The sequence below is a fragment of the Acipenser ruthenus genome, chromosome 49 (assembly GCF_902713425.1).
Source record: "Acipenser ruthenus chromosome 49, fAciRut3.2 maternal haplotype, whole genome shotgun sequence".
Classification (NCBI taxonomy): Eukaryota; Metazoa; Chordata; class Actinopteri; order Acipenseriformes; family Acipenseridae; genus Acipenser; species Acipenser ruthenus.
Genome location: NC_081237.1, coordinates 8,435,350 through 8,454,614, shown reverse-complemented (window position 1 = coordinate 8,454,614; position 19,265 = coordinate 8,435,350). Strand labels below are relative to the sequence as shown.

The 19,265-nt window shown below is 49.6% G+C and overlaps 2 protein-coding genes across 4 annotated transcripts; both read left to right on the top strand.

Moving 5' to 3' along the window:
• The first annotated feature begins 3,677 nt into the window (after positions 1–3,677).
• LOC131721867 (inositol-3-phosphate synthase 1-A-like) lies at positions 3,678–11,877 on the top strand. Of its 3 annotated transcripts, none has more exons than XM_059015026.1 (11): positions 3,678–3,814; positions 5,381–5,503; positions 6,186–6,347; positions 6,539–6,668; positions 6,952–7,145; positions 7,519–7,668; positions 8,679–8,894; positions 9,231–9,395; positions 9,504–9,617; positions 9,846–10,063; positions 10,804–11,877. In XM_059015026.1, exons 2-11 carry the CDS (start codon positions 5,390–5,392, stop codon positions 10,967–10,969), a joined length of 1,629 nt encoding a protein of 542 aa, XP_058871009.1. In that variant the 5' UTR covers positions 3,678–3,814; positions 5,381–5,389; the 3' UTR covers positions 10,970–11,877. The 3 variants fall into 3 exon arrangements, with proteins under 3 accessions (XP_058871009.1, XP_058871011.1, XP_058871010.1); XM_059015028.1 differs by lacking the exon at positions 3,678–3,814 and adding an exon at positions 5,031–5,052; XM_059015027.1 differs by lacking the exon at positions 3,678–3,814 and adding an exon at positions 5,117–5,249.
• Positions 11,878–15,105: 3,228 nt separating this feature from the next.
• On the top strand, positions 15,106–17,493 carry LOC117966166 (ankyrin repeat domain-containing protein 34C-like). The gene has a single exon (XM_034911700.2). It carries the CDS (start codon positions 15,206–15,208, stop codon positions 16,508–16,510), a length of 1,305 nt encoding a protein of 434 aa, XP_034767591.2. The 5' UTR covers positions 15,106–15,205; the 3' UTR covers positions 16,511–17,493.
• The last annotated feature ends 1,772 nt before the right edge of the window (positions 17,494–19,265 follow it).

The following is a 19,265-nucleotide window of genomic DNA, read 5'->3' as shown; positions in this document are numbered from 1 at the left end:
ATTGTGGTGCTGGATTTGTCACAAAAATGAACTGTTCCAGCTGTGTGAGCAGCTGCTAATTCTCTACTAACTGGAATTCTACAGCCTGTGAAAGAAATGAATTTACTTCTCCTGCGTCCGTGTTTAGCATGGGACACATTGCTGGGACCCCGTCATTTTAATACAGGGGTGCAAGTTAGACTCCCATTGCATAGCAAGTTGGTCGGTTAGGGTTAGGGTAGGAACTGAAGACCTGTTTTTAAAAGGGTCATTTTAATTTTAGCTTTTTTTTTATTTATTATTTTTCCCCTTCCTGCTCTGTGGAGAGTAACCCTTAATTGAGCCGTGGAGTCGTGGGTTCGTGAGCTTCTCCACTTCATGTTAAAATGATGAATCCAGGCGGGGTTGTGTTTTCAGTATTGCCGGCAGTGGTCCCTTTCTGTTCCTCTTGTATTTAACTTGCTTAACCCTCGTAATAACATTAAATGCACTTTACCCAACTTGTACAGATATGTATAGAGCTTTATTTCTTACGTTTTAAAATCCATGGAGGGGGAAGGGGTGGGGGGGGGCTGTGGCTATGGTCTCTGCTGGGGGGTTTATAATAAACTTTTTTTTTTTTTTTTTTTTTTGTAAAGCACAGTTTTGTATTGTGTTTTGGGAATGCAGGCTGATGGTCAATATTACACGCTCTAGATACAGCTGTACTGCAAGCCTCTGTTTCTCTACTACATTGTGATGAGCTGTAAAGAGGGACTAGTGGATGTGCTTGCAGTGAGTTCACAGTGCAATGCAGGTCAGCCTCCACCCTGGTGTTAACGTGTAACCTGGGTTTGAAAACACGCGTGTGCCACACACACACGCTCGCTTTTACACTGGAGTGAGTCTTTGCTTGGCGCCTGTCTGTTTGCCAGACTCTTCCATAAGCAAGCCTCCTGCGAACTCTTACCCTACAGAACGGAAGCAGAGCTTGTTTTACATTCCTAACAAAGGTAGCAACCTTATTAAAGGGTGGAGGGGGAAAAACAAGGTGGAATTCATCATTACAAGGAAGTATCGCTAGATCTGTCACAGTTATATGACTAATTCACTACTGTCTCTGGCAGGTCAAAAAAAAAAAAAAAAAAAAAAGCTTTATTTTTTCAGTTTGTTTTTCTGTCTTAAAGAAATATCATACTAATCCAGGCAGCACAGAACCGCGGTTGAGCACAAGATCCGTGGAATGGTCTGTTTCATGTTCTTCCCACCAGGGGGTGCTGTTGTATTAGAAGCGATCCCTAGAGCCCCTTGACCAGCCCAAGCAGGAAGGTGCTGTACTGGGCGTTGTGATGAGAATACGCAGCGCTGTCCCCTGCGCGGTGGATACGCTGCCAGTGTGTAAGAACCGGAAAGCGCTACTGTCTTCCTAACTCTGGTGTTAGGGTGTATATTGTAATTTAACTGTCCCTGGGATTGGAGACAGTTTGTGTATTCATACGTTTTTCACTGTAAACTAACCCTTTGTGAATCCCACTAAATTGTTGTAAAAAATTATAAATAAATAAAAGAAACTGGAATTCACCAGGCTTTGAGAAGCGTTTGCGTTTCTTTACTGTGCTGCTCCACCACTGAGTTCATGTCATGCTGCACGGGGCAAACGGCAAGGCTGTGTGCTGGGGAAGGAGTCTACGAGCGATAGACACGCATGACATCTTTACTGTGGACGTTGTTTTTGTGTTTAACGAAACTGCCCTCGGGCAGGGGTGGAAATAAAGACTCCTAGTGCAGAGCAGATGCACCCATCCCCACTAGTAATATGAGCTGGATTACCCACAGTGTACAGAATAACAAGCTCGGGTGGGTCCACTCGTTCATCTCTCTCGTGGCTGCAGCACACCCTGCTTGTGACACTCTTGCAATGCTATACCTGCAGGAGTCACCTTGAGACCAACCCTTGGGTGTTGAAAGAAATGTGCAAACCAGTTCTTCTCAAGTTGTTGACTGGGGCGGGGGGTCATTTCAGGACCTGCTTGGAACACACTGTAAGGACCCTCACCCGGGCTGTGGAACAGGGCGGGAGTTTATTGGGTTGGGTTAGTTTTGTTCATTGCTCGTACCGACAGTATTTACCTAACCCTGCCTGCCCTGGAATGAACCAGCGACCTTGTGAATGGAGGTGTGCCTGTTCTCTCTGTGCAATCCCAACATCCCCCACACAGCTGTCTCGCAGGCTCCAGGGCTGACCTGCACGCGATGCCCTTCTCTCTGTGTGTGTGTGTATCGGGCAGGGGTCACGATCCCCCAGCAGTGACAGCACTGCATTATCCTGCTGGTCACGCTTGTGTTCAGCTGGTCAGCCCGGACTTAAAAAGACAATACAGGGATGGAAACAAGACTCCTGTTGCATAGCAGTTTGATCCGTTCCTGGTTTTGCTAGGAGTTTAATAAGAAGACACACCTAAGCTTGTTACCTGTACACACTGGGGCTAAGCGAGCTCGTATGCACCTGGAACGGGTGAAAGTGCTTTGCAAGAGGAGTCTGATTTCCGACCCTGCTATAAACCGCAGCCCTCGCTGGAGACTCTCTCAGTCTGTGCTGGGATCTCATTCCTAGCAGGCTGAGCTGAAGCATGAGACCCCAGATTGGGGCCAAGCTTGGGTCAGTAATCAAAGGCATGCTGGGCGGCACTGTCACTCAGGAGCCAGCTCAGATTATCTGACAAGCTGTGGAATGTTTAGGGCCTGACTAGGGAAGAGATTCGTTCCGATTGGGAATAGTGGAGCGGATCCTCACACCTGTCTAAAGACTGCAGCCACAAAATGTGCCCTCGTTATCTGAAAACAGGTTTGTGGAGGACACACAATATTATCAGATAAACATTCACTCCTCTGTGTCTCTAATACTTTGTAGAACAATTCAGCTCTGTGTTATTTTCCTTTTGTTACACTCCTAGTATTTACCATGTGATTTTTTTTTTTAACTTGGACCCAGGTTTACTGGTCCCTTTACTGGAGCCCAGCACGTATGTAAAACCCCAGTTCTGAACTGAACAGACCAGTGCTGGTAAAGAAGGTAAGGGCATGACACAACCTCCACATTACCCTGCAAAACACTACAACTGAAATAAAATATATCAAATTAAAAAAATAAAAAAGTGAGGGAGCAGTGCAGTCTCCATGCCTCTAGCCTGCCCTGCACTGGAGGGAGCACCCTTTCTCTTAGAGGGGTGAGGGAGGTAGGGAGGGAGCAGTGCAGTCTCCATGCCTCTAGCCTGCCCTGCACTGGAGGGAGCACCCTTTCTCTTAGAGGGGTGAGGGAGGGAGGGAGGGAGCAGTGCAGTCTCCATGCCTCTAGCCTGCCCTGCACTGGAGGGAGCACCCTTTCTCTTAGGGGGGTGAGGGAGGTAGGGAGGGAGCAGTTCAGTCTCCATGCTTCAAGCCTGCCCTGAACTGGAGGGAGCACCCTTTCTCTTAGGGGGTGAGGGAAAAAACGGGCTCCCTTTAAAGAAATATAAAATAGCTATATTTTTTAATGTGCACGTTCATATTAATACAACTTGTTGCATAACATTAATAGAACTTACTAGAACCTTCTGCTTCGAATGGAATGTTTTTAACTAGAACCTTCTGCTTCGAATGGAATGTTTTTAACTCCGCCCCCTTGCGGTTGGGCATAGTGGCATAACCCCGCCCCTTCACGCTTACTGGATAATAACCGATCAGCTATCTGTTGTGCGTTTCAGATCACGGTTTGCACAGCGGAGAGGCGATCAACTTAAACCTGCAGCATCCGGGCACAGCACTTCAGAACTAACTGAAAACTCATTTTTAACTTTCTGAGCGTCAGTTTTAAAAGGTGAGTTCCCAGTTGCATGCATGCATATGTGTGTGTGTGTATATATATATATATATATATATATATATATATATATATATATATATATATATATATATATATATAAATAAATTAAAACTATTATTATTATTATTATTATTATTATTATTATTATTATTATTATTGCTTGCCAGATGAATGCTTCCCTGCGTGTGAGTTCTCTTTGCACGCGTAGTGTACTTGTTTTCCTAAACTACGCTGAGATGTAATGCGCTGTGTTAATGCTGGCGTGGCGCAGCAGTTTGCTGGTATTGAGAACTGCGACACAGCCCCTCGCTCTCATTCATTCATTCATTCACAGAAATGATGCCTGCTCGTCTTCATGTCTTATTATGTATAATTACAGAACTTTACCAGCGCTCTGAAGCTTTAAAACAGTGACGGTGTTTTAATTTTTTTTTTTTTTTTTTTTTTTTTTTTTCATATCAAGATTAAAGTTAAATCTGTGGACATGTTTGTGAAAACAAGGAGCTGCTTTCTAGTATTAAGGCTCGATGCAGCTCCTGTAAAGCACGGCGCATGTTTTTCTTGTTTTTAGAGGTGAACGATGCGGCGGCACACAGTGGTGCTGCTGTAACCCTTTCACGACCAGCCGCTGCTTTTGTCTGTAGTTGACTCTCCTATAAAAATTCATTAAAAATCTATGTTTTACAGCAGCGTCTTGGAAATTGTGGTTTTAATATAATGTATAAAAAGGGTTATTCTATGACCCGAGGGACATTACAATACTTCCTGGAAGTTTTATTGAAAAGTTGATGTTTGGGCAAATTACAAGACATTGGTTCACCCGATTGCAATGACTTTATAAGCAAGAATGGACAATACTTTTGATTTATTCTCTCAAAACAAATCTTTATAAATAAGATAACAGGTATCTATTCACATCAGCAGTAGCATCTGCTTATATTTATAAGTGTTGCATATATTAAAACGCGAGACAGAGTAAATGTTCTGATATAATGGTAAGTCGCATAAATCACATTTACGGTGTTTCCCCTCTTTTTTTTTTGTTTAATTCGCTCTGATCAAGCCCCTCTGATTCGTTTCTGCTTTTCTATTTGCGGGCTGCGCTAAACTGCTTCCGCCCTTCATAGACGCGAAATGCCCCTCAGTGACGTCACAGGGAACCACCTCTACCAGGAAGTGAGCGGCAGCACGCGGGGATACCCAGTCTTCAGGGCGTCCCAGGATTCTTAAGGGTAACGGTTAGGTTTTAGGGCTGGGGTCGGGTCGGGGTCAGGGTGGGTTGCTGTCGGAGAGGTGGGCGTGCTTGGGAAATGCCCTGGAATCATCTGATCCCCTCCGGACCGTTTCTAGTGGATCTTCCTTAGCGCCGAGTCCCTGCCCTCTGCACGGATATGTGTGTCAAGCCGGTACGGCAAAGTACGGTGGCCCAGTAAGTCATCAAAACGAAGTGCGTGTTTTTTTTTTTTTATCGGTCCTTAAAGGGATAACACGGTATGAATTACTTCTCTATATGCCTGCTCCCCCCCCCCCCCATTTATTATTATTGTTGTTGTTTTGCAGATCCTCACAATGGAAACACTGATTAAGATTGAAGGACCCAACTTGAAGTACAGTGAGGAGTACATCGAGTCTCAGTACCCGTACCACAGCTCGGAGGTCTCGCTGGAGAATGGCACTTACAAGGTAATGCAGTTAACGTGCCAGCCCGGGGGGTGGCAGGGGGTGCCTCCAGGGAGGCAGTTCAGCAGCAGGCTCTGGCCAGCTGTACAGTAGTTATAGCACCAGGGAGATTTGACTAAGTAAACTTCCCTCCCTTGAATGTCACTCTGCTGCCCAGGTGAGTGAAGTCCTGCGATCGTAGCGCACGGCTCTGCCGTTCTTTGATGTATTCCACGCCCTTCCTTGATGCTTTCCCCAAAGCAATGCAGATAACAATGCAGGCAGAGACTGCGAAACAGGTCAAACCAGTAGAAACCCAGCACACAGACTTTACAGCAGCGTGCCGAAGAAGGCGCTGGCTAAAACGTTTGTCCGTTTGGCTTGCGACAGTAAGACTCCCATCGCATAGCAGTCTGATCCGTTCCTGGTCTTGCTGTGAGTTTAATGACACACCTGAGCTTGTTACCTGTGCACTGCTGTGGCTGATCAGGCTTGTATTAAAATCGGGAGTGGGTGCTGTGCAGTGGGAGTCTTATTTCCAATCCCTGGTTTTGCCACAGAGAGAGTGATTGCGAGCACACTGCACAGAACAGGGTATTTAACAGGAGTGAAATGCACACAAGGCAGCCCTTGATGAGAAGCGGTATCTGCTTTGATTTGATTTGAGTGGCGCCCCCTGCAGCTCACCTCCTTGTTCTGCGTTCAGGTCAAGCCCTCCACCACCCACTTCACGTTCCGCACGGAGAGGAAGGTGCCCAAGCTGGGGGTCATGCTGGTGGGCTGGGGAGGCAACAACGGGACCACGGTCACTGCCGCCGTGCTGGCCAACAAGCTGGGAATGACATGGAGAACCAAGACCGGGGTGCAGGTAAACTGGGCAGGATTAACTGGGATTGGGAGGGATGGGTGACGCACAGAATCTAATACCTTACGACACTGGCATATAGCATGCTGCTCAATGCATAGCTTACTGTAGCTTAGGAAAACAGGCTGAGCCATGCTAGAAAGAGCTGTCTCGGGTATTAACCCCACGCTGTCCTCTCTCGTCTCTCCGGGCAGAATGCAAACTACCTGGGCTCACTGCTGCAGTCCTCCACGGTGTGCCTGGGCACGGGCCCGCAGGGCGACGTCTACGTGCCGTTCGGGAGGCTGCTGCCCATGGTGCACCCCAACGACATCGTCTTTGATGGTAGGTCCAGGGGTCTGCTTGTACAGCCTCCTGCCCCCTTCGCTGTGCTCATGCTCTGTCAGTAAGGTGTTACTGTGCTGTTGTGTTTGTAATGCCAGTGTGCGCGTCGCATTATCCAGTAACGCGTTCAGTGATGCTGTCCGTGTTTAACATGCTTATTTCTCAGGCTGTGGGGCCATTCCCTCCTGCTACCCTTCATGTCCTGTAGAGCCCGTGTTAGCTGGCTGTGTCTCCAGGCTAGGGGTCAGTTTGCAGTGCTGACAGCTGCCTCTCCCCTCCCCAGGCTGGGATATCTCCTCCATGGATCTGGCCGCTGCTATGGAGCGCGCTCAGGTGCTGGACTGGTCCCTGCAGGAGCAGCTCCGCCCTCACATGGAAAAGCTGAAACCCAGACCCTCCATCTACTTCCCCAAGTTCATCGCAGCCAACCAGGAAGAGCGGGCCGACAACGTCATCCAGGGGACCCAGCAAGAGCAGGTGTGCATCTATATACAACTGTGCCCTAAATATCCCCAAACGGGTCCCTTCCAGTCAATTTCTGAGTTCGTTTACCCTTCGCCCATTCAGGGATGCAAGTAAAGTTCCCGTTGCATAGCGGTTTGATCCGTTCCTGGTTTCGCAGTGTTTAGGATGACACCTGAGCTTGTTCCCTATACACACTGTGGCTAAACTGTGGAGTGGGTGTAACTGCAATGTAATATGAGTCTTTATTTCTGTCCCTGGCACATATCCTCCCATCTGTACACACATATCCTTCCATCTAGACTGGGAACCGCACCACTCCGCTAAATGTGTTGACAAACCTTCTGTTCCTCTCTTGACTGGTAAATAACTAAGCGTTTGTTCCCAGCTGGAGCAGGTGCGGCGGGATATCCGTGATTTCAAGCAGAAGAGCGGCGTGGACAAGGTGGTGGTGCTGTGGACCGCGAACACGGAGCGCTTCTGTGACATCATCGCGGGCGTCCATGACACGGCACACAACCTGCTCAAGGCCATCGAGGTGAGAGGGGGTACAGAGAGACCCCGTGTGTAAGGCGTGCTCCCCTCGGGAGCCCCGTCTGTCCTGCGTCCTGGAGTGGGCGACACTGCAGTGCAGTAGGAGTCTTTATTTCCATCCCTGCGCCACCTCTCGGCTTATCTCAGAGTGACCGCTGCACGACTCCTGGCACACACGGGGTTAATGGCAGCCCGTCTCGAGTGATGACATCACATCACCTGACTCGCACTCAAAATATCAAAGCGGTCTCGTCTGAGGCTGTTACCACGGTAACCACGGAATGTCGTGGAACAGGAGAGCCGGTTTGTCCCGGGGCTAGGGAGTTCACTGGTTTGACAGCAGACGCCCTGGGACAGAAGGAAAGCTGCAGCCCATCCTTTTAATTGCATTTACTAATTAACTTTGTAATTTGTTTTATTTTTGTATGAATGCAGTTGGTCTCCCTGCTGTCGGAGACAATGTGTGCAGCGAGTGTGTTGTTAATGTGCTGGGTGTTGAACTCTTTGAACCCGGGTGGAGTACAGCCTCCTCCCCACACTGACATGTCAATGGAGACTAAACACATGGAACCCTCGGGCAAATTTCAGCCAGCTTTTTTCAACTTGCCTGTCCTCACGGTGACTCCTCGCCAGATTGTTTGCAGTTAGTATACATGGCTTAATGCTTTTGGACACCATAATTAAATATATTATTCACTGCCATTTTTTTTCTTGTGTTTATACGAGGTCATCGTGCATTTCGTCTTCCATGTGTCCCCAGATACAGAAACACTAGTTCATTAAAGATGGTAGGGAGGGAAAGGGACTGGGAGAGAGAGAGGGGAGAGGGTGCTTCAGTTCTGTCTAGCTGGGTCTTTAGCAAGAACAAGTTCAGAGGCTTTAGAGAGCACAGCTGGGACCTCAAAGCAGTGAAGTGTCCATCCATCTGTACACAAGCCCCCCACGTGTTTCTGGCCTGGGAGGACTACCTGATTCTGTTAGCCACTCATGCTGTGTTCTCCCCCTGCCTCTCAGATCGGAGCGGAGGTCTCCCCCTCCACCCTGTTTGCGGTGGCCAGTATCCTGGAGGGCTGCGCCTACATCAACGGCTCCCCGCAGAACACCTTCGTCCCGGGGGCGGTGGAGCTGGCCGTGCAGCGCAGAGTCTTCATCGGGGGGGACGACTTCAAATCCGGCCAGACCAAGATCAAGTCCGTGCTGGTGGACTTCCTCGTGGGCGCGGGGCTCAAGGTGAGAGAGAGAGGCTGCAAGCTCGGGAACGAGAGAGGAGCGTTCTGCAGCGTAGCCGTGCTTGAGGCTTTCAGATAAAACTGTAAACTAAGAGACGTACTGCTTTTGCGTGTGTGTGTGTGTGTGTGTTCCCTCCTGCCTGGATCAACTTGAACTGCACAGCATTTAAAGCAGTGGAGTGTCTCCCCGGGTCTCTGGGTCCGAGCTGTGCTAGATCTTGTTTGTGTGCTGAACGGAGCCCCCAGGCTGTGCTGTGCTGGGACTGGGAGCAGAGGGGTGTGTTTGTTTCATTCTAAACGTTGTCCTGTGTGTGTGTGTGTGTGTTCCCTCCACCAGCCCACCTCCATCGTGAGCTACAACCACCTGGGCAACAACGATGGCATGAACCTGTCCGCCCCGCAGCAGTTCCGCTCCAAGGAGATCTCCAAGAGCAATGTGGTGGACGACATGGTGAAGTCAAACCCTGTGCTGTACCGTCCGGACGAGAAGCCAGACCACTGCGTGAGTGTGGGGGAGGGGGAGGGGGGGGGGTGGAACGTTTCTGTAATGTGACGGAGCCGTCGTCCAGCTTCCTGTTCTAACGCTGCAGTGCCTCTTGTTGGCCACCAGGTGGTGATCAAGTACGTGCCCTACGTGGGAGACAGCAAGCGAGCCATGGACGAGTACATCTCAGAGATCATGATGGGAGGGACCAACACCATCGCCATGCACAACACCTGCGAGGTGAGCCACAGCACGTCTGGGCTCCATTACACCTGCAGCAGAACCCTTTGCTGAAACTGCAGTTACAATTGCACTGCGAGTTAGTTCAGTTAACTAATTAGATTATGTGTTTTAAAACTACTTTTTCATATTTCCTGCTCATCTGTACAAACACACACGTCCTGAACTTATGCAAATGGCATTTCCATAAACAAAGCATCTCTCTCCCTCTCTCTCCCCTCCCTGCAGGACTCCCTGCTAGCCAGTCCTCTCATCCTGGACCTGGTGATCCTGACGGAGCTGTGTCAGCGCATCTCGTTCTGCACGGAGTCCCAGCCGGAGTTCCAGGGCTTCCACAGCGTTCTCTCCATCCTGAGCTACCTGTGCAAGGCACCGCTGGTCCCGGAGGGCACGCCCGTCGTCAACGCCCTGTTCAAGCAGCGCGCCTGCATTGAGAACACCATGCGGTGAGGGGCAGGGTGTCCTAGCAGTACTGCATTGGGGTCAGGGGCAGGGTGTCCTATCGGTACTGCATTAGGGGCAGGGTGTCCTATCAGTACTGCATTAGGGTCGGGCAGGGTGTCCTATCAGTACTGCATTAGGGTCAGGGGCAGGGTGTCCTATCAGTACTGCATTAGGGTCAGGGGCAGGGTGTCCTATCAGTACTGCATTAGGGTCAGGGTCTCATATCAGTACTGCATTAGGGTCAGGGGCAGGGTGTCCTATCGGTACTGCATTAGGGGCAGGGTGTCCTATCAGTACTGCATTAGGGTCAGGGGCAGGGTGTCCTATCAGTACTGCATTAAGGTCAGGGTCTCATATCAGTACTGCATTAGGGTCAGGGGCAGGGTGTCCTATCGGTACTGCATTAGGGGCAGGGTGTCCTATCAGTACTGCATTAGGGTCAGGGGCAGGGTGTCCTATCAGTACTGCATTAGGGTCAGGGGCAGGGTCTTGTATGAAGTGCAGTAGAGTGTATTGTTTGGATCGAGCTGTCCACAGAGTCTTATGAAAGAGCAGCAATCATCACAAACCCAAGCAGATATTTCTTGACTGATTTTTTGAATGGCAGATTAGCCCGGTCAACCTCAACGAGCCTAAAGAATAGAAGAGATGCTTTGAAAGTGTGGCCCTGTGTTTCTTACAGAGGAGTCAGCTGTCAGGATTCTTCATTGAGCTCTCTCTCTCTCTCTCTCTCTCACTGCAGGGCCTGCCTGGGTCTGCCCCCTCAGAACCACATGCTGCTGGAGCACAAGATGCAGAGGAGCTCTCAGTGCAGCAAGCCTGGCGTCACTGACGCCGTTTCCAAGAAGCTGTCAGCCCTCAGCAACGGGCACGTCCAGAACGGCCTGGTCAAGCTCCACGGGCATTAGGACCGCGCGGGGCGGGGCGGGGCGGGGCGGGGCGGGGCGGTGGGGGGGTCCAAAACAAGATACAGGTCCGGGACACTGACCCTCCTGCTGTGTTTTGGTGCTTTGGCAGAAAACTTGACTGCAATATGTAAGAGACTTGACTTTCCCTGAACAAATTGGCGTTGCACTTCAGAAACAGACGCCTCCTGACAGCGAAACAGGACGTTTTTTTTTTAATTATTTTTTTTTGGGGGGGGGTTAAACTTAGAATAAAGTAACACACCTGCTCCCTGTCCAGCAGCTGAACAGGGCTTCACAACCTCTGAACTAGATTGAAATCCTGACGGCTGGTTTCACAGACCTCCGTTAGCTGTAGTTTTGGACTGCCTTACCTAGAATAACATTCGGCAGTAATTAGCACTAAACTAAGTCTGTGAAACCAGCCTGTAATGTTTTCTAACCTTTTTTAAGATTTGACTGTTGTCGTCGTCTTCTTATTATTAGTAGTGGTGTTGTTGTTGTTGTTATTATTGTTATTATTATTATTATTATTATGTCTTGACATGCATAACCGTAGATCAGCGCTCAGCTCCAGCTGTGCAGTTTTGTGATAGACTCATTTATATCCACTGTGCAGAAAGCAGCTGTCAGTCGTGATGTAGTTATTTTGTATGAATTCCTGTTCTTGATGACTTCAATATGATCACTGGTTGATTTGTAAGCACTTTTAACATCAAGTTGCTTAGTTTCTCTTGTGGTTGTCATTGCTTCATGGTTTTAGCGTTTGGTTATTTTTTGTGAACTTGCCAGGGGAGACCGCAGAAGCGGCTTCCTGCATTCCATCATTGTGTCACAGTATGACATCACAGTGACCTTTCACAGCCTAACATTCTCTCACATTCCAAATAAACACGTTTGTTTCGAAGCTGCATCACTGTCTGGTTATTTATTTGTTTGTTTGTTTGTTTGTTTGTTTGTTTTTTTAAGCACGCTGTTAAAAGTCAAATTTAGCTCCAGGCCTTCATCGCTCAGCTGTAATCATCATGTTGGATGTGATATACAAGGGAACTGGTGGAGTAGCTACTTCCTGCCCTTTCCAGGCCTGGTCATTCGACCAGGTTACCACGCAGAGTTGAACCTATACTAGTTTTGGTTTGTATTAAAGCATTAACTAGCCTATAGTAACACATTTGTGTTCATAGAAAAAGCTATTATTTTATTTTATTTTTAATACAAACGTGCTTTTGAGTTGTAAAGTTTCTTTACCCTCTGGGTCTGTTCACCCATTCGGATTTGTGGAATTGCTCTCCTTCCTGTTCATTCCCTGCACGTCCGTTCCACACGCGACTCTCTTCAGTGTTGCCATGACGACAGGAAGCCGCTGCCCCGAGGTCATACATAATTGATTAAAAACGGTTAAACGAGGCACGTTGGGTGATCGCCCCGTTTCCGAAGAGATTGAGAGATTTTTTTTTTTTCGTCCCAGTTAAATGCCAGTATTCTCTGCGATTGCTCAGCTGCCCCACATTGCCTTGAAGTGTGCTTGATTAAAGACTCTGAATAAAGAGTGCCCCCCTGTAGTCAGCGGTCAATGCAGGTTTAACTGACCTCTATCCCACGTGAAGGACAAGGCTCCAGGACACACTCATTACACACAGACACAGATAGAGGAGACACTGAGTAGCTTTGTGATGGCTGCAGCCTGCGTTCCTCTACGAAAAGATAAGCGCAAGCCTCTGTTCATTCCCTTTGCAGTGCTTGGCAGTGGATATTACTCACAGGGGAGATCTGGGGGGGGGGGGTGCATTAAGTATTCTTCTAAACGTTAGCCCTTGTGTCTCATGTTGCAAGTCGGTCTCCCTGTCTTTAACAATCCGAGCCCTCTGTATCTGAGACGGTGCCCAGTTACAGGTGTCTTCAAGCAAACTCGAGCCCTGAGACTGTACCATGACCTTGCCCATACACGGCAGGCATACCTGCACTCTACTCAAGCCCATGCTTTTGCAGTGCAGTGTACAATTCCACTGTTCTGTGCCCAGCTTCTTTCTCTGCTGGGACTAACAGAACAACACGACCAAAGCTCCCGCCCCCTGGTGGCTGCCTTGGCGGTGGCACTGACATCACGCTGACAGACAGGTAGGCAGCCGTACAGACCTCACAGCAGCGACCTGTGCTAATCTATTGCCATTGATCCTCTCTCTCTCTCGCTGTCTCTCTCTCGCTCTCAACGGGGAGGGAGACTGGGAATAAAGACCAGCTCGTCACCAGCGCGGATGCTTGTTGCACTTCAGTTTCAGTTTGGTTTGAACGCTGGGATTGTGTGTTGCTCTCTCTCTCTTCAGCACTGTGAGAGAATAGGGGGGAGTCTCGGCACCTCTATATCAAGCTGGCTGCTCCAGTGTTGAGCAGGGTACTCGGACACCCCTGGCAGTCTGATCAGAAGCACTGGTTACCTGGAGCCCGAGGGTTAGGGAAAGCCCTCCGGGAATGGAACTGGGAATCAGGGACACTGCGGAGTGGGAGGGATCCCGGACAGGTAAGACAGAGTCCCGTTGAGAGGCGTGCGATACTCTTATCATTGCATGGGGGAATGCCTGTTGAGAAAATGTGTTCTGCGCATTAGGATAGCAGGTGTGCACGAATCCGGATCCAGAGCTCCGCAGTCCTGCAGGTTTTCTAAATAAGGAGCTGATTAGGGACCTGGAAGGAGGGGGGATGAGTTCAGTAATTAAGGGATCAGGGGGAACAAAGACGAGGTGAGCCCCAGAACTCATGAGCACCACTGCAGTGTACGGTCACAAGAGTTTATATTCGCTGAACCAAGCACAGGTTACACTGAAGTCTGCATGTAGTGTGTGTGTGTGTGTATATATATATATATATATATGTGTATGTGTGTGTGTGTGTGGGGGGGGGGGGGGGGGTGTATATATATGTGTGTGTGTGTTTGTGGGTGTGGTTTCTGAAGTGTTGGGTTTCAGACTCGTTCAGTGACTTCCTTCTCCTATTACAGCTGCCCTAGTTTACCACGTCCCTGCCAGCAGCCCGCTTACATTCACAGCTCTACGGTCCTGTGTTTAAAATAATACGTACCAGGACTTTAAAAACCCGTCAAAGCACTGCTCTGCAGACACAGACGAAGCTGACGCATTAGAGTGCGTACAGCATTGAAATAAAAGACATCTGGGCAACGCTTCAGTTAAAGCTGCAGTAACTGCTCATTCGATGCTGTGTAAGTACATTACACAGCACTTACTATATCGAATAAAATAATAACAATACAGAGAAATACAAGAAGAGTAGATGTGGTAATATTAAAGGAAATGCATGCAGGTCTCAGACAGGCATGCTGAGCAGAAGTATTTCTGAAGGCTTCCCCTCAAAACCTTGTATCTGTTTCTTGTAATATTACTGCCTTGACCAGGGGTGTCCAATCCCGATCCTGGAGGCTCACTCCACTCCGGGTTTAACAGGTGCAATGACATCATGAACTCCTGCAGGGTCTGGCTGGAGGTTTAGAACAGGGCTGGAAGAAAGACCAGGAGTGGACTACCACATTCAGACCCCCCTGCCCTTGACTGTTCTTTAGTTATGGACGGAATGCCCTGCGCTGCTCCCCTTCACCGCCCTCCCTGACCTCTCTCAGCGCTCTCCTTTTCAACCCAGCTGGATAGCGCTTAGAGAGACTGGCTTCAAAGTGCCGCTCGTCACAAGCGAAAGGTCAACCCCTCCCTCTGAATCACCTCCACACTCGCTGCGAGACACGGGGAAAGGTGCGTGGGCTCCAGCAACACAGCAGCCGGGCCCATCGAGATGTACTGCACCTCTCCACTGTGTCGGGAGCCTTTCTGTATATCCTAATGCAAACCAGTGTTAAAAAGGTACACAGCCTATTACATAAATATATATGTATCTATATTATATATAAAGCAAGTGATTTGCTTTTAGGTAAAGAATCGCCAGCGTGAATCATGTATCTACAGTACTGCAGAAATGCATGCAACACATGAACCCACCAGGGTCTTGGGATCATGTCTGCTGTGTGTTTTTTTCTGCACGCTGCATAAAACATTAATAATCTCTTGTATCTTTCAGGCTGAAGAACCTGCAACCAGCTACAGTGAGGCAGCACAGAGAGAGAGAGAGAGAGAGAGAGAGACCAAACTTCTCAACCTGTGAAATTAGACCAGCAGACAAGACCTTCAGAAGCAGATTCGGGGCCGAGTCTGGAAAGAGCCGACCGCAGTGCTCCGGAGGATGGGAGAGCCGCGGGGGCTCCTCGCGGACCAGAGCCCCCTGATCAAAGCCGCCTGGCAGGGCAAGCTGCGCCTGGTCAGGCTGCTGGTGGAAGGGGGAGCCCAGGTGAACGAGCGCAACGAGAAAGGGGAGACGGCGCTGATGGTGGCCTGCAGAGCCAGGCAGGGGGAGCAGCCCGGCGGGAGCAGCAGGGAGAAGCTGGTCAAGTACCTGCTGGAGCAGGGAGCCGACCCGCAGGTCCAGGACAAGGCGGGGCGCACCGCTCTGATGCACGGCTGCCTGGAGAAGGCTGGCCCAGAGGTGGCTGCGCTGCTGCTGGGCGCCGGGGCCGACCCCGGGCTGGAGGATTACGGCGGGGCCTCCGCCCTCGTCCACGCCCTCAACGCCCGGGATAAGGACACCCTGCGGAGGCTGCTGGACGCCTGCAGGGACAGCGGCCGCGACGTCCTCATCATCTCCAAGGACCTGAGCCCCTCGGGACGGCCCGTCACCCGGCAGTACCTGAACGTGCCCCCCTCGCCCGTCCCGGAGAGGAGTGCCTCCCCCGTGTCCTGCATGTCCCCCTCCGACATCGAGCTCAAGACGGGGTCCCCCGGTTCCGAGACGGAAGGGGAGGGTGGCGGGGGGAACGTCTTCACTTTCAAGGGGACTTCGCCCAAGTCCTCTCCGCCACTGGAAAAGCCCAAAACCAGGTCACAACACCCCCACCTCCTGCGCCTCAGATCGGAGCCCTGGCTGGCCATCCACAACCTGCGGGAGCTCCGCAGCTCCTCCGAGGAGAGCTTGAGGCACGGGGGTCTGGAGCAGCAGCAGCAGCAGGGCCCGGCCCCCTGGCTCCCCGGCATGCCCGCGCCGCGGAGGGCTTCTCTCAGCAGGATCCACAGCATGGACTCGGCTGACACCCCCCGGGCTCCGAAGGGGCTGGCGGGGAGGGTGCCTCGGAAACCCTTCTCCTTCGAGAAGCTGCCTTCCTCCCTGGTCCTGAGCCGCAGAAACACCCTCCCCACCATGCAGGACCAGGCCGTGCTCCAGCTGCCCTGCCTGACTGGACAGCAGCAGTGCTGCTCCGACTCCCACCTCCCCACCGTCCCAGGAGAGGCCGAGGCTCACCGGCAGAGCAGGAGGGCTCACCAGGCAGCCCATTCCGTGCACCGCCTGCACTCCGTCTCCACAGAGTCTCCCGATGGGGCTCCGGGGCTGGACTTGCCAGGGAAGAGGAGGCAGGAGCAGGCCCGTCCAGGCTTCCTCCCTCCCCTCCTCCAGCAGCTCCTCCTCTCTCCAGATGGGGTGCTCCAGCGCAGGTAAGCTGCCCTCCTCCAGTGCCTCCCTGGCAGACACCCCCAGGGACCAAGGTGGAACTGCAGCCCTGAGCAACGCTTGTCTGTTGAATTTTCGGAGGGTCCTCTTTTTAACTGTGAGGTTACAGGACCCCTTGCCCGTCCTCAGTGCCCATGAGAGCACGGCCATGTGTACCAGGCTAGCCAGGGCCAACCCCAGACGAGCTGGATATTTGCAGGGGGTGTGAACAGCATTCCCCACGCTACAAATCGCCAGCGAGAAACTGCTGCGTCTCCAGGAACATCACTCTGTTACGCAGGAAGGGCCAGTCCTCACTTTGCTTTGCACTTGTTGTGTACGCAGTTATATGTGTATGTATTTGTAATGCAGGAGCGTGTGACGACAGGCAGTCTTTACAGACGAGGCCTCTTGTGCCTTCCCAGCTTGTCTGCTTCTCAGTTTCGTATATCATTTTCTCGTTTCCAAGAGTCTTTGTCAGTGTAAGAACTTTCCAAGGATTTCAAATCCATTTGCTTTCCTCCTTCTTATCATTGTTAGAAACATTACTTCCAGGTCCTCTTTTTCTTGTGTGTTGGACGTCTATGGGTTTGGTACACGCTGATTCAGTGATAATATTGCTAGGTAAGAAAACAGGTAATAAAACCAAATTGTGTTAAATAAGACTGTGCCTTCCAGAGTGAGCTCCAGTTACCGACTGTACCAGAGCACTGTCTAGGACTGAGACGGATGAAGAGGGTTTATTTCTTAGACGGTGCTGCCACCCAGTGGAAGCTGACTGCACTGCGCTGCCTATAGGAAAGAGATCCATTTACTTTGACGCTGAATCGTATTATGATGCGGCATTCAGGAGGCGGGTGTGTTAGTTAAGCTAATTAAATTAATTGGTTAATTAAAATATCTCAGGACAGACGGATAAACGCATTAAGGAAAAAAAAACATTTAAAATCATATCATACAAATAGGTTAAAAAAATGTTAGGATTATAAAGCAAGACGATTTTCATTAATCTTAACACTTTGTCTACTTTAAAAAAAAACAAAACACATTAACCGCACTAAGAATATAAAGTATCTTACATGCACTGATCACGACAGGATTTCAGCATAGAAAGCGTTTGCATTGACTGCGCAACATCGCCACACCGTGTTGTGCGTTACAGTGAAACTATTTGAACCTGTGCAGCGCGTCTCTAAATAAACCGGACACCGCGTTAACGCGTCCCTTCTGTTTAAATAAAGATAGCCAGTGCTTGAATTAAGGGACAAAAAGCAGAGAGGCGGGTCCTGCAGTGTGAGCCCGAAGTGACTGTTATCACAGCCATCGGTGTGCTCCTCTCACGCGTCACCAGCAGATACAACTCCAGTATGTGCAATACTCCAGAACACACGTGTCACAGAAAAACTCAACCTGTTTGACATCAGGTTTGATTTCTTTATTTATGCTTGAGTTTCTCTTCAGCGAAACAAACTAACTACATTACTAAGAACTTTTTTTTTATTATTATATAAAGTTATAACACAGGCGTACGCGCGTATTTCTCAGTCAGCGTGCGTTTTCTTTTAGTTTATATTCAGCATGAATCTACAATAGAATAACACCCCCCCCCCCCCAAAATAAATAAATACAGAAGTTAGAGATGAAGGTGTTTTTGTTTATTTTTATTTTATTTTACAGGCCATTACTTTATATAAAAAAAGGGGAAAATAAAATTATTTTTTTTGCACAGCTCTTTATTCAACAACACTTTACTGTATCTCAAATCCAATTAAAAAAAAAACAACTCTCAGTGTGTCTCGGTATTGGACACTGGCTCTGGGACAGGAAGTATCTCCCCCCCCCCCCCCCCGGCTCGGCTCGGCTCGGCTCGGCTCGTCTCGGCTCGGCTCGAACGCGCACACACACACTCGCCGCTGTGTTCGGTGCATGTTCTGATTATCTCCATCGCTGATGTTGCATTTGCTGCCCTACAGTTTGGCCGATTGCTAACAAGATAAAGTCAGGCTGAGCTAAAAGCGACCACAAGCACACAGTCTTCACTAAGATAGACTTTTTTTTTTTTTTTTTTTTTTTTTTTTTTTTAAACAACACAACACACTCTGTCCCGTAATTTGAGACTCGCACAGCATTGTCAGTGTTTAAATGTGCGCTTCAATCTCTCCTCTCTGAAGAGTTACGTGTGCGTGTGCGTGCGTGTTTAAGACCTGGTGCAGGTAGATCACGGCTAGGCGTGCTGCAGGTTTTGTTTGGTACTGTATTTATACACAAAAACGCAGATCGATAACGGCAGCAACTTGGGACAAATGAAAATCATCTTCTCGTCTAGATTGACTTTTGTTACTGTCTGCAGCCTCGATACAGCCCTCAAACCTCTCCCAGTTCAGCTGGTACACCAGCGTGCAACCATTAATCTGTCCCCCTGAAACACTCTGCCCTCCACATTTGTTCTACGAGGAGTTACCTACTGATGTATTTCATATAACAGGAGGCGTGTTTCAGGGGGGACAGGTTAGTGGTTGCACGCTGGTGTACCAGCTGAACTGGGAGAGGTTTGAGGGCTGTATTGAGGCTCCAGATTTTGATGACGAAAACAAAAAATCAATCTAGAGAAGGTCTTGGGATTACAGCACCACTGACCCCTACAGCAGGTTAAGGAAATGGAAACAGGACTCGTATTGCATAGCAGTTTCACCCCTTCCAGGTTTTAATACCACCTTGATCAGCCACAGTGTGCACAGGCAACAAGCTCAGGTGTGTCTTAACA

Bases quoted from the DNA above. Each gene is read 5' to 3' on its own strand.
- LOC131721867 (XM_059015026.1), top strand. From the start codon at position 5,390: ATGGAAACACTGATTAAGATTGAAGGACCCAACTTGAAGTACAGTGAG. The intron at 7,146-7,518 runs GTGTGCATCTAT...GTTTGTTCCCAG, and splicing joins AGGGGACCCAGCAAGAGCAG to CTGGAGCAGGTGCGGCGGGA. The intron at 7,669-8,678 runs GTGAGAGGGGGT...CCTGCCTCTCAG, and splicing joins ACCTGCTCAAGGCCATCGAG to ATCGGAGCGGAGGTCTCCCC.
- LOC117966166 (XM_034911700.2), top strand. From the start codon at position 15,206: ATGGGAGAGCCGCGGGGGCTCCTCGCGGACCAGAGCCCCCTGATCAAA.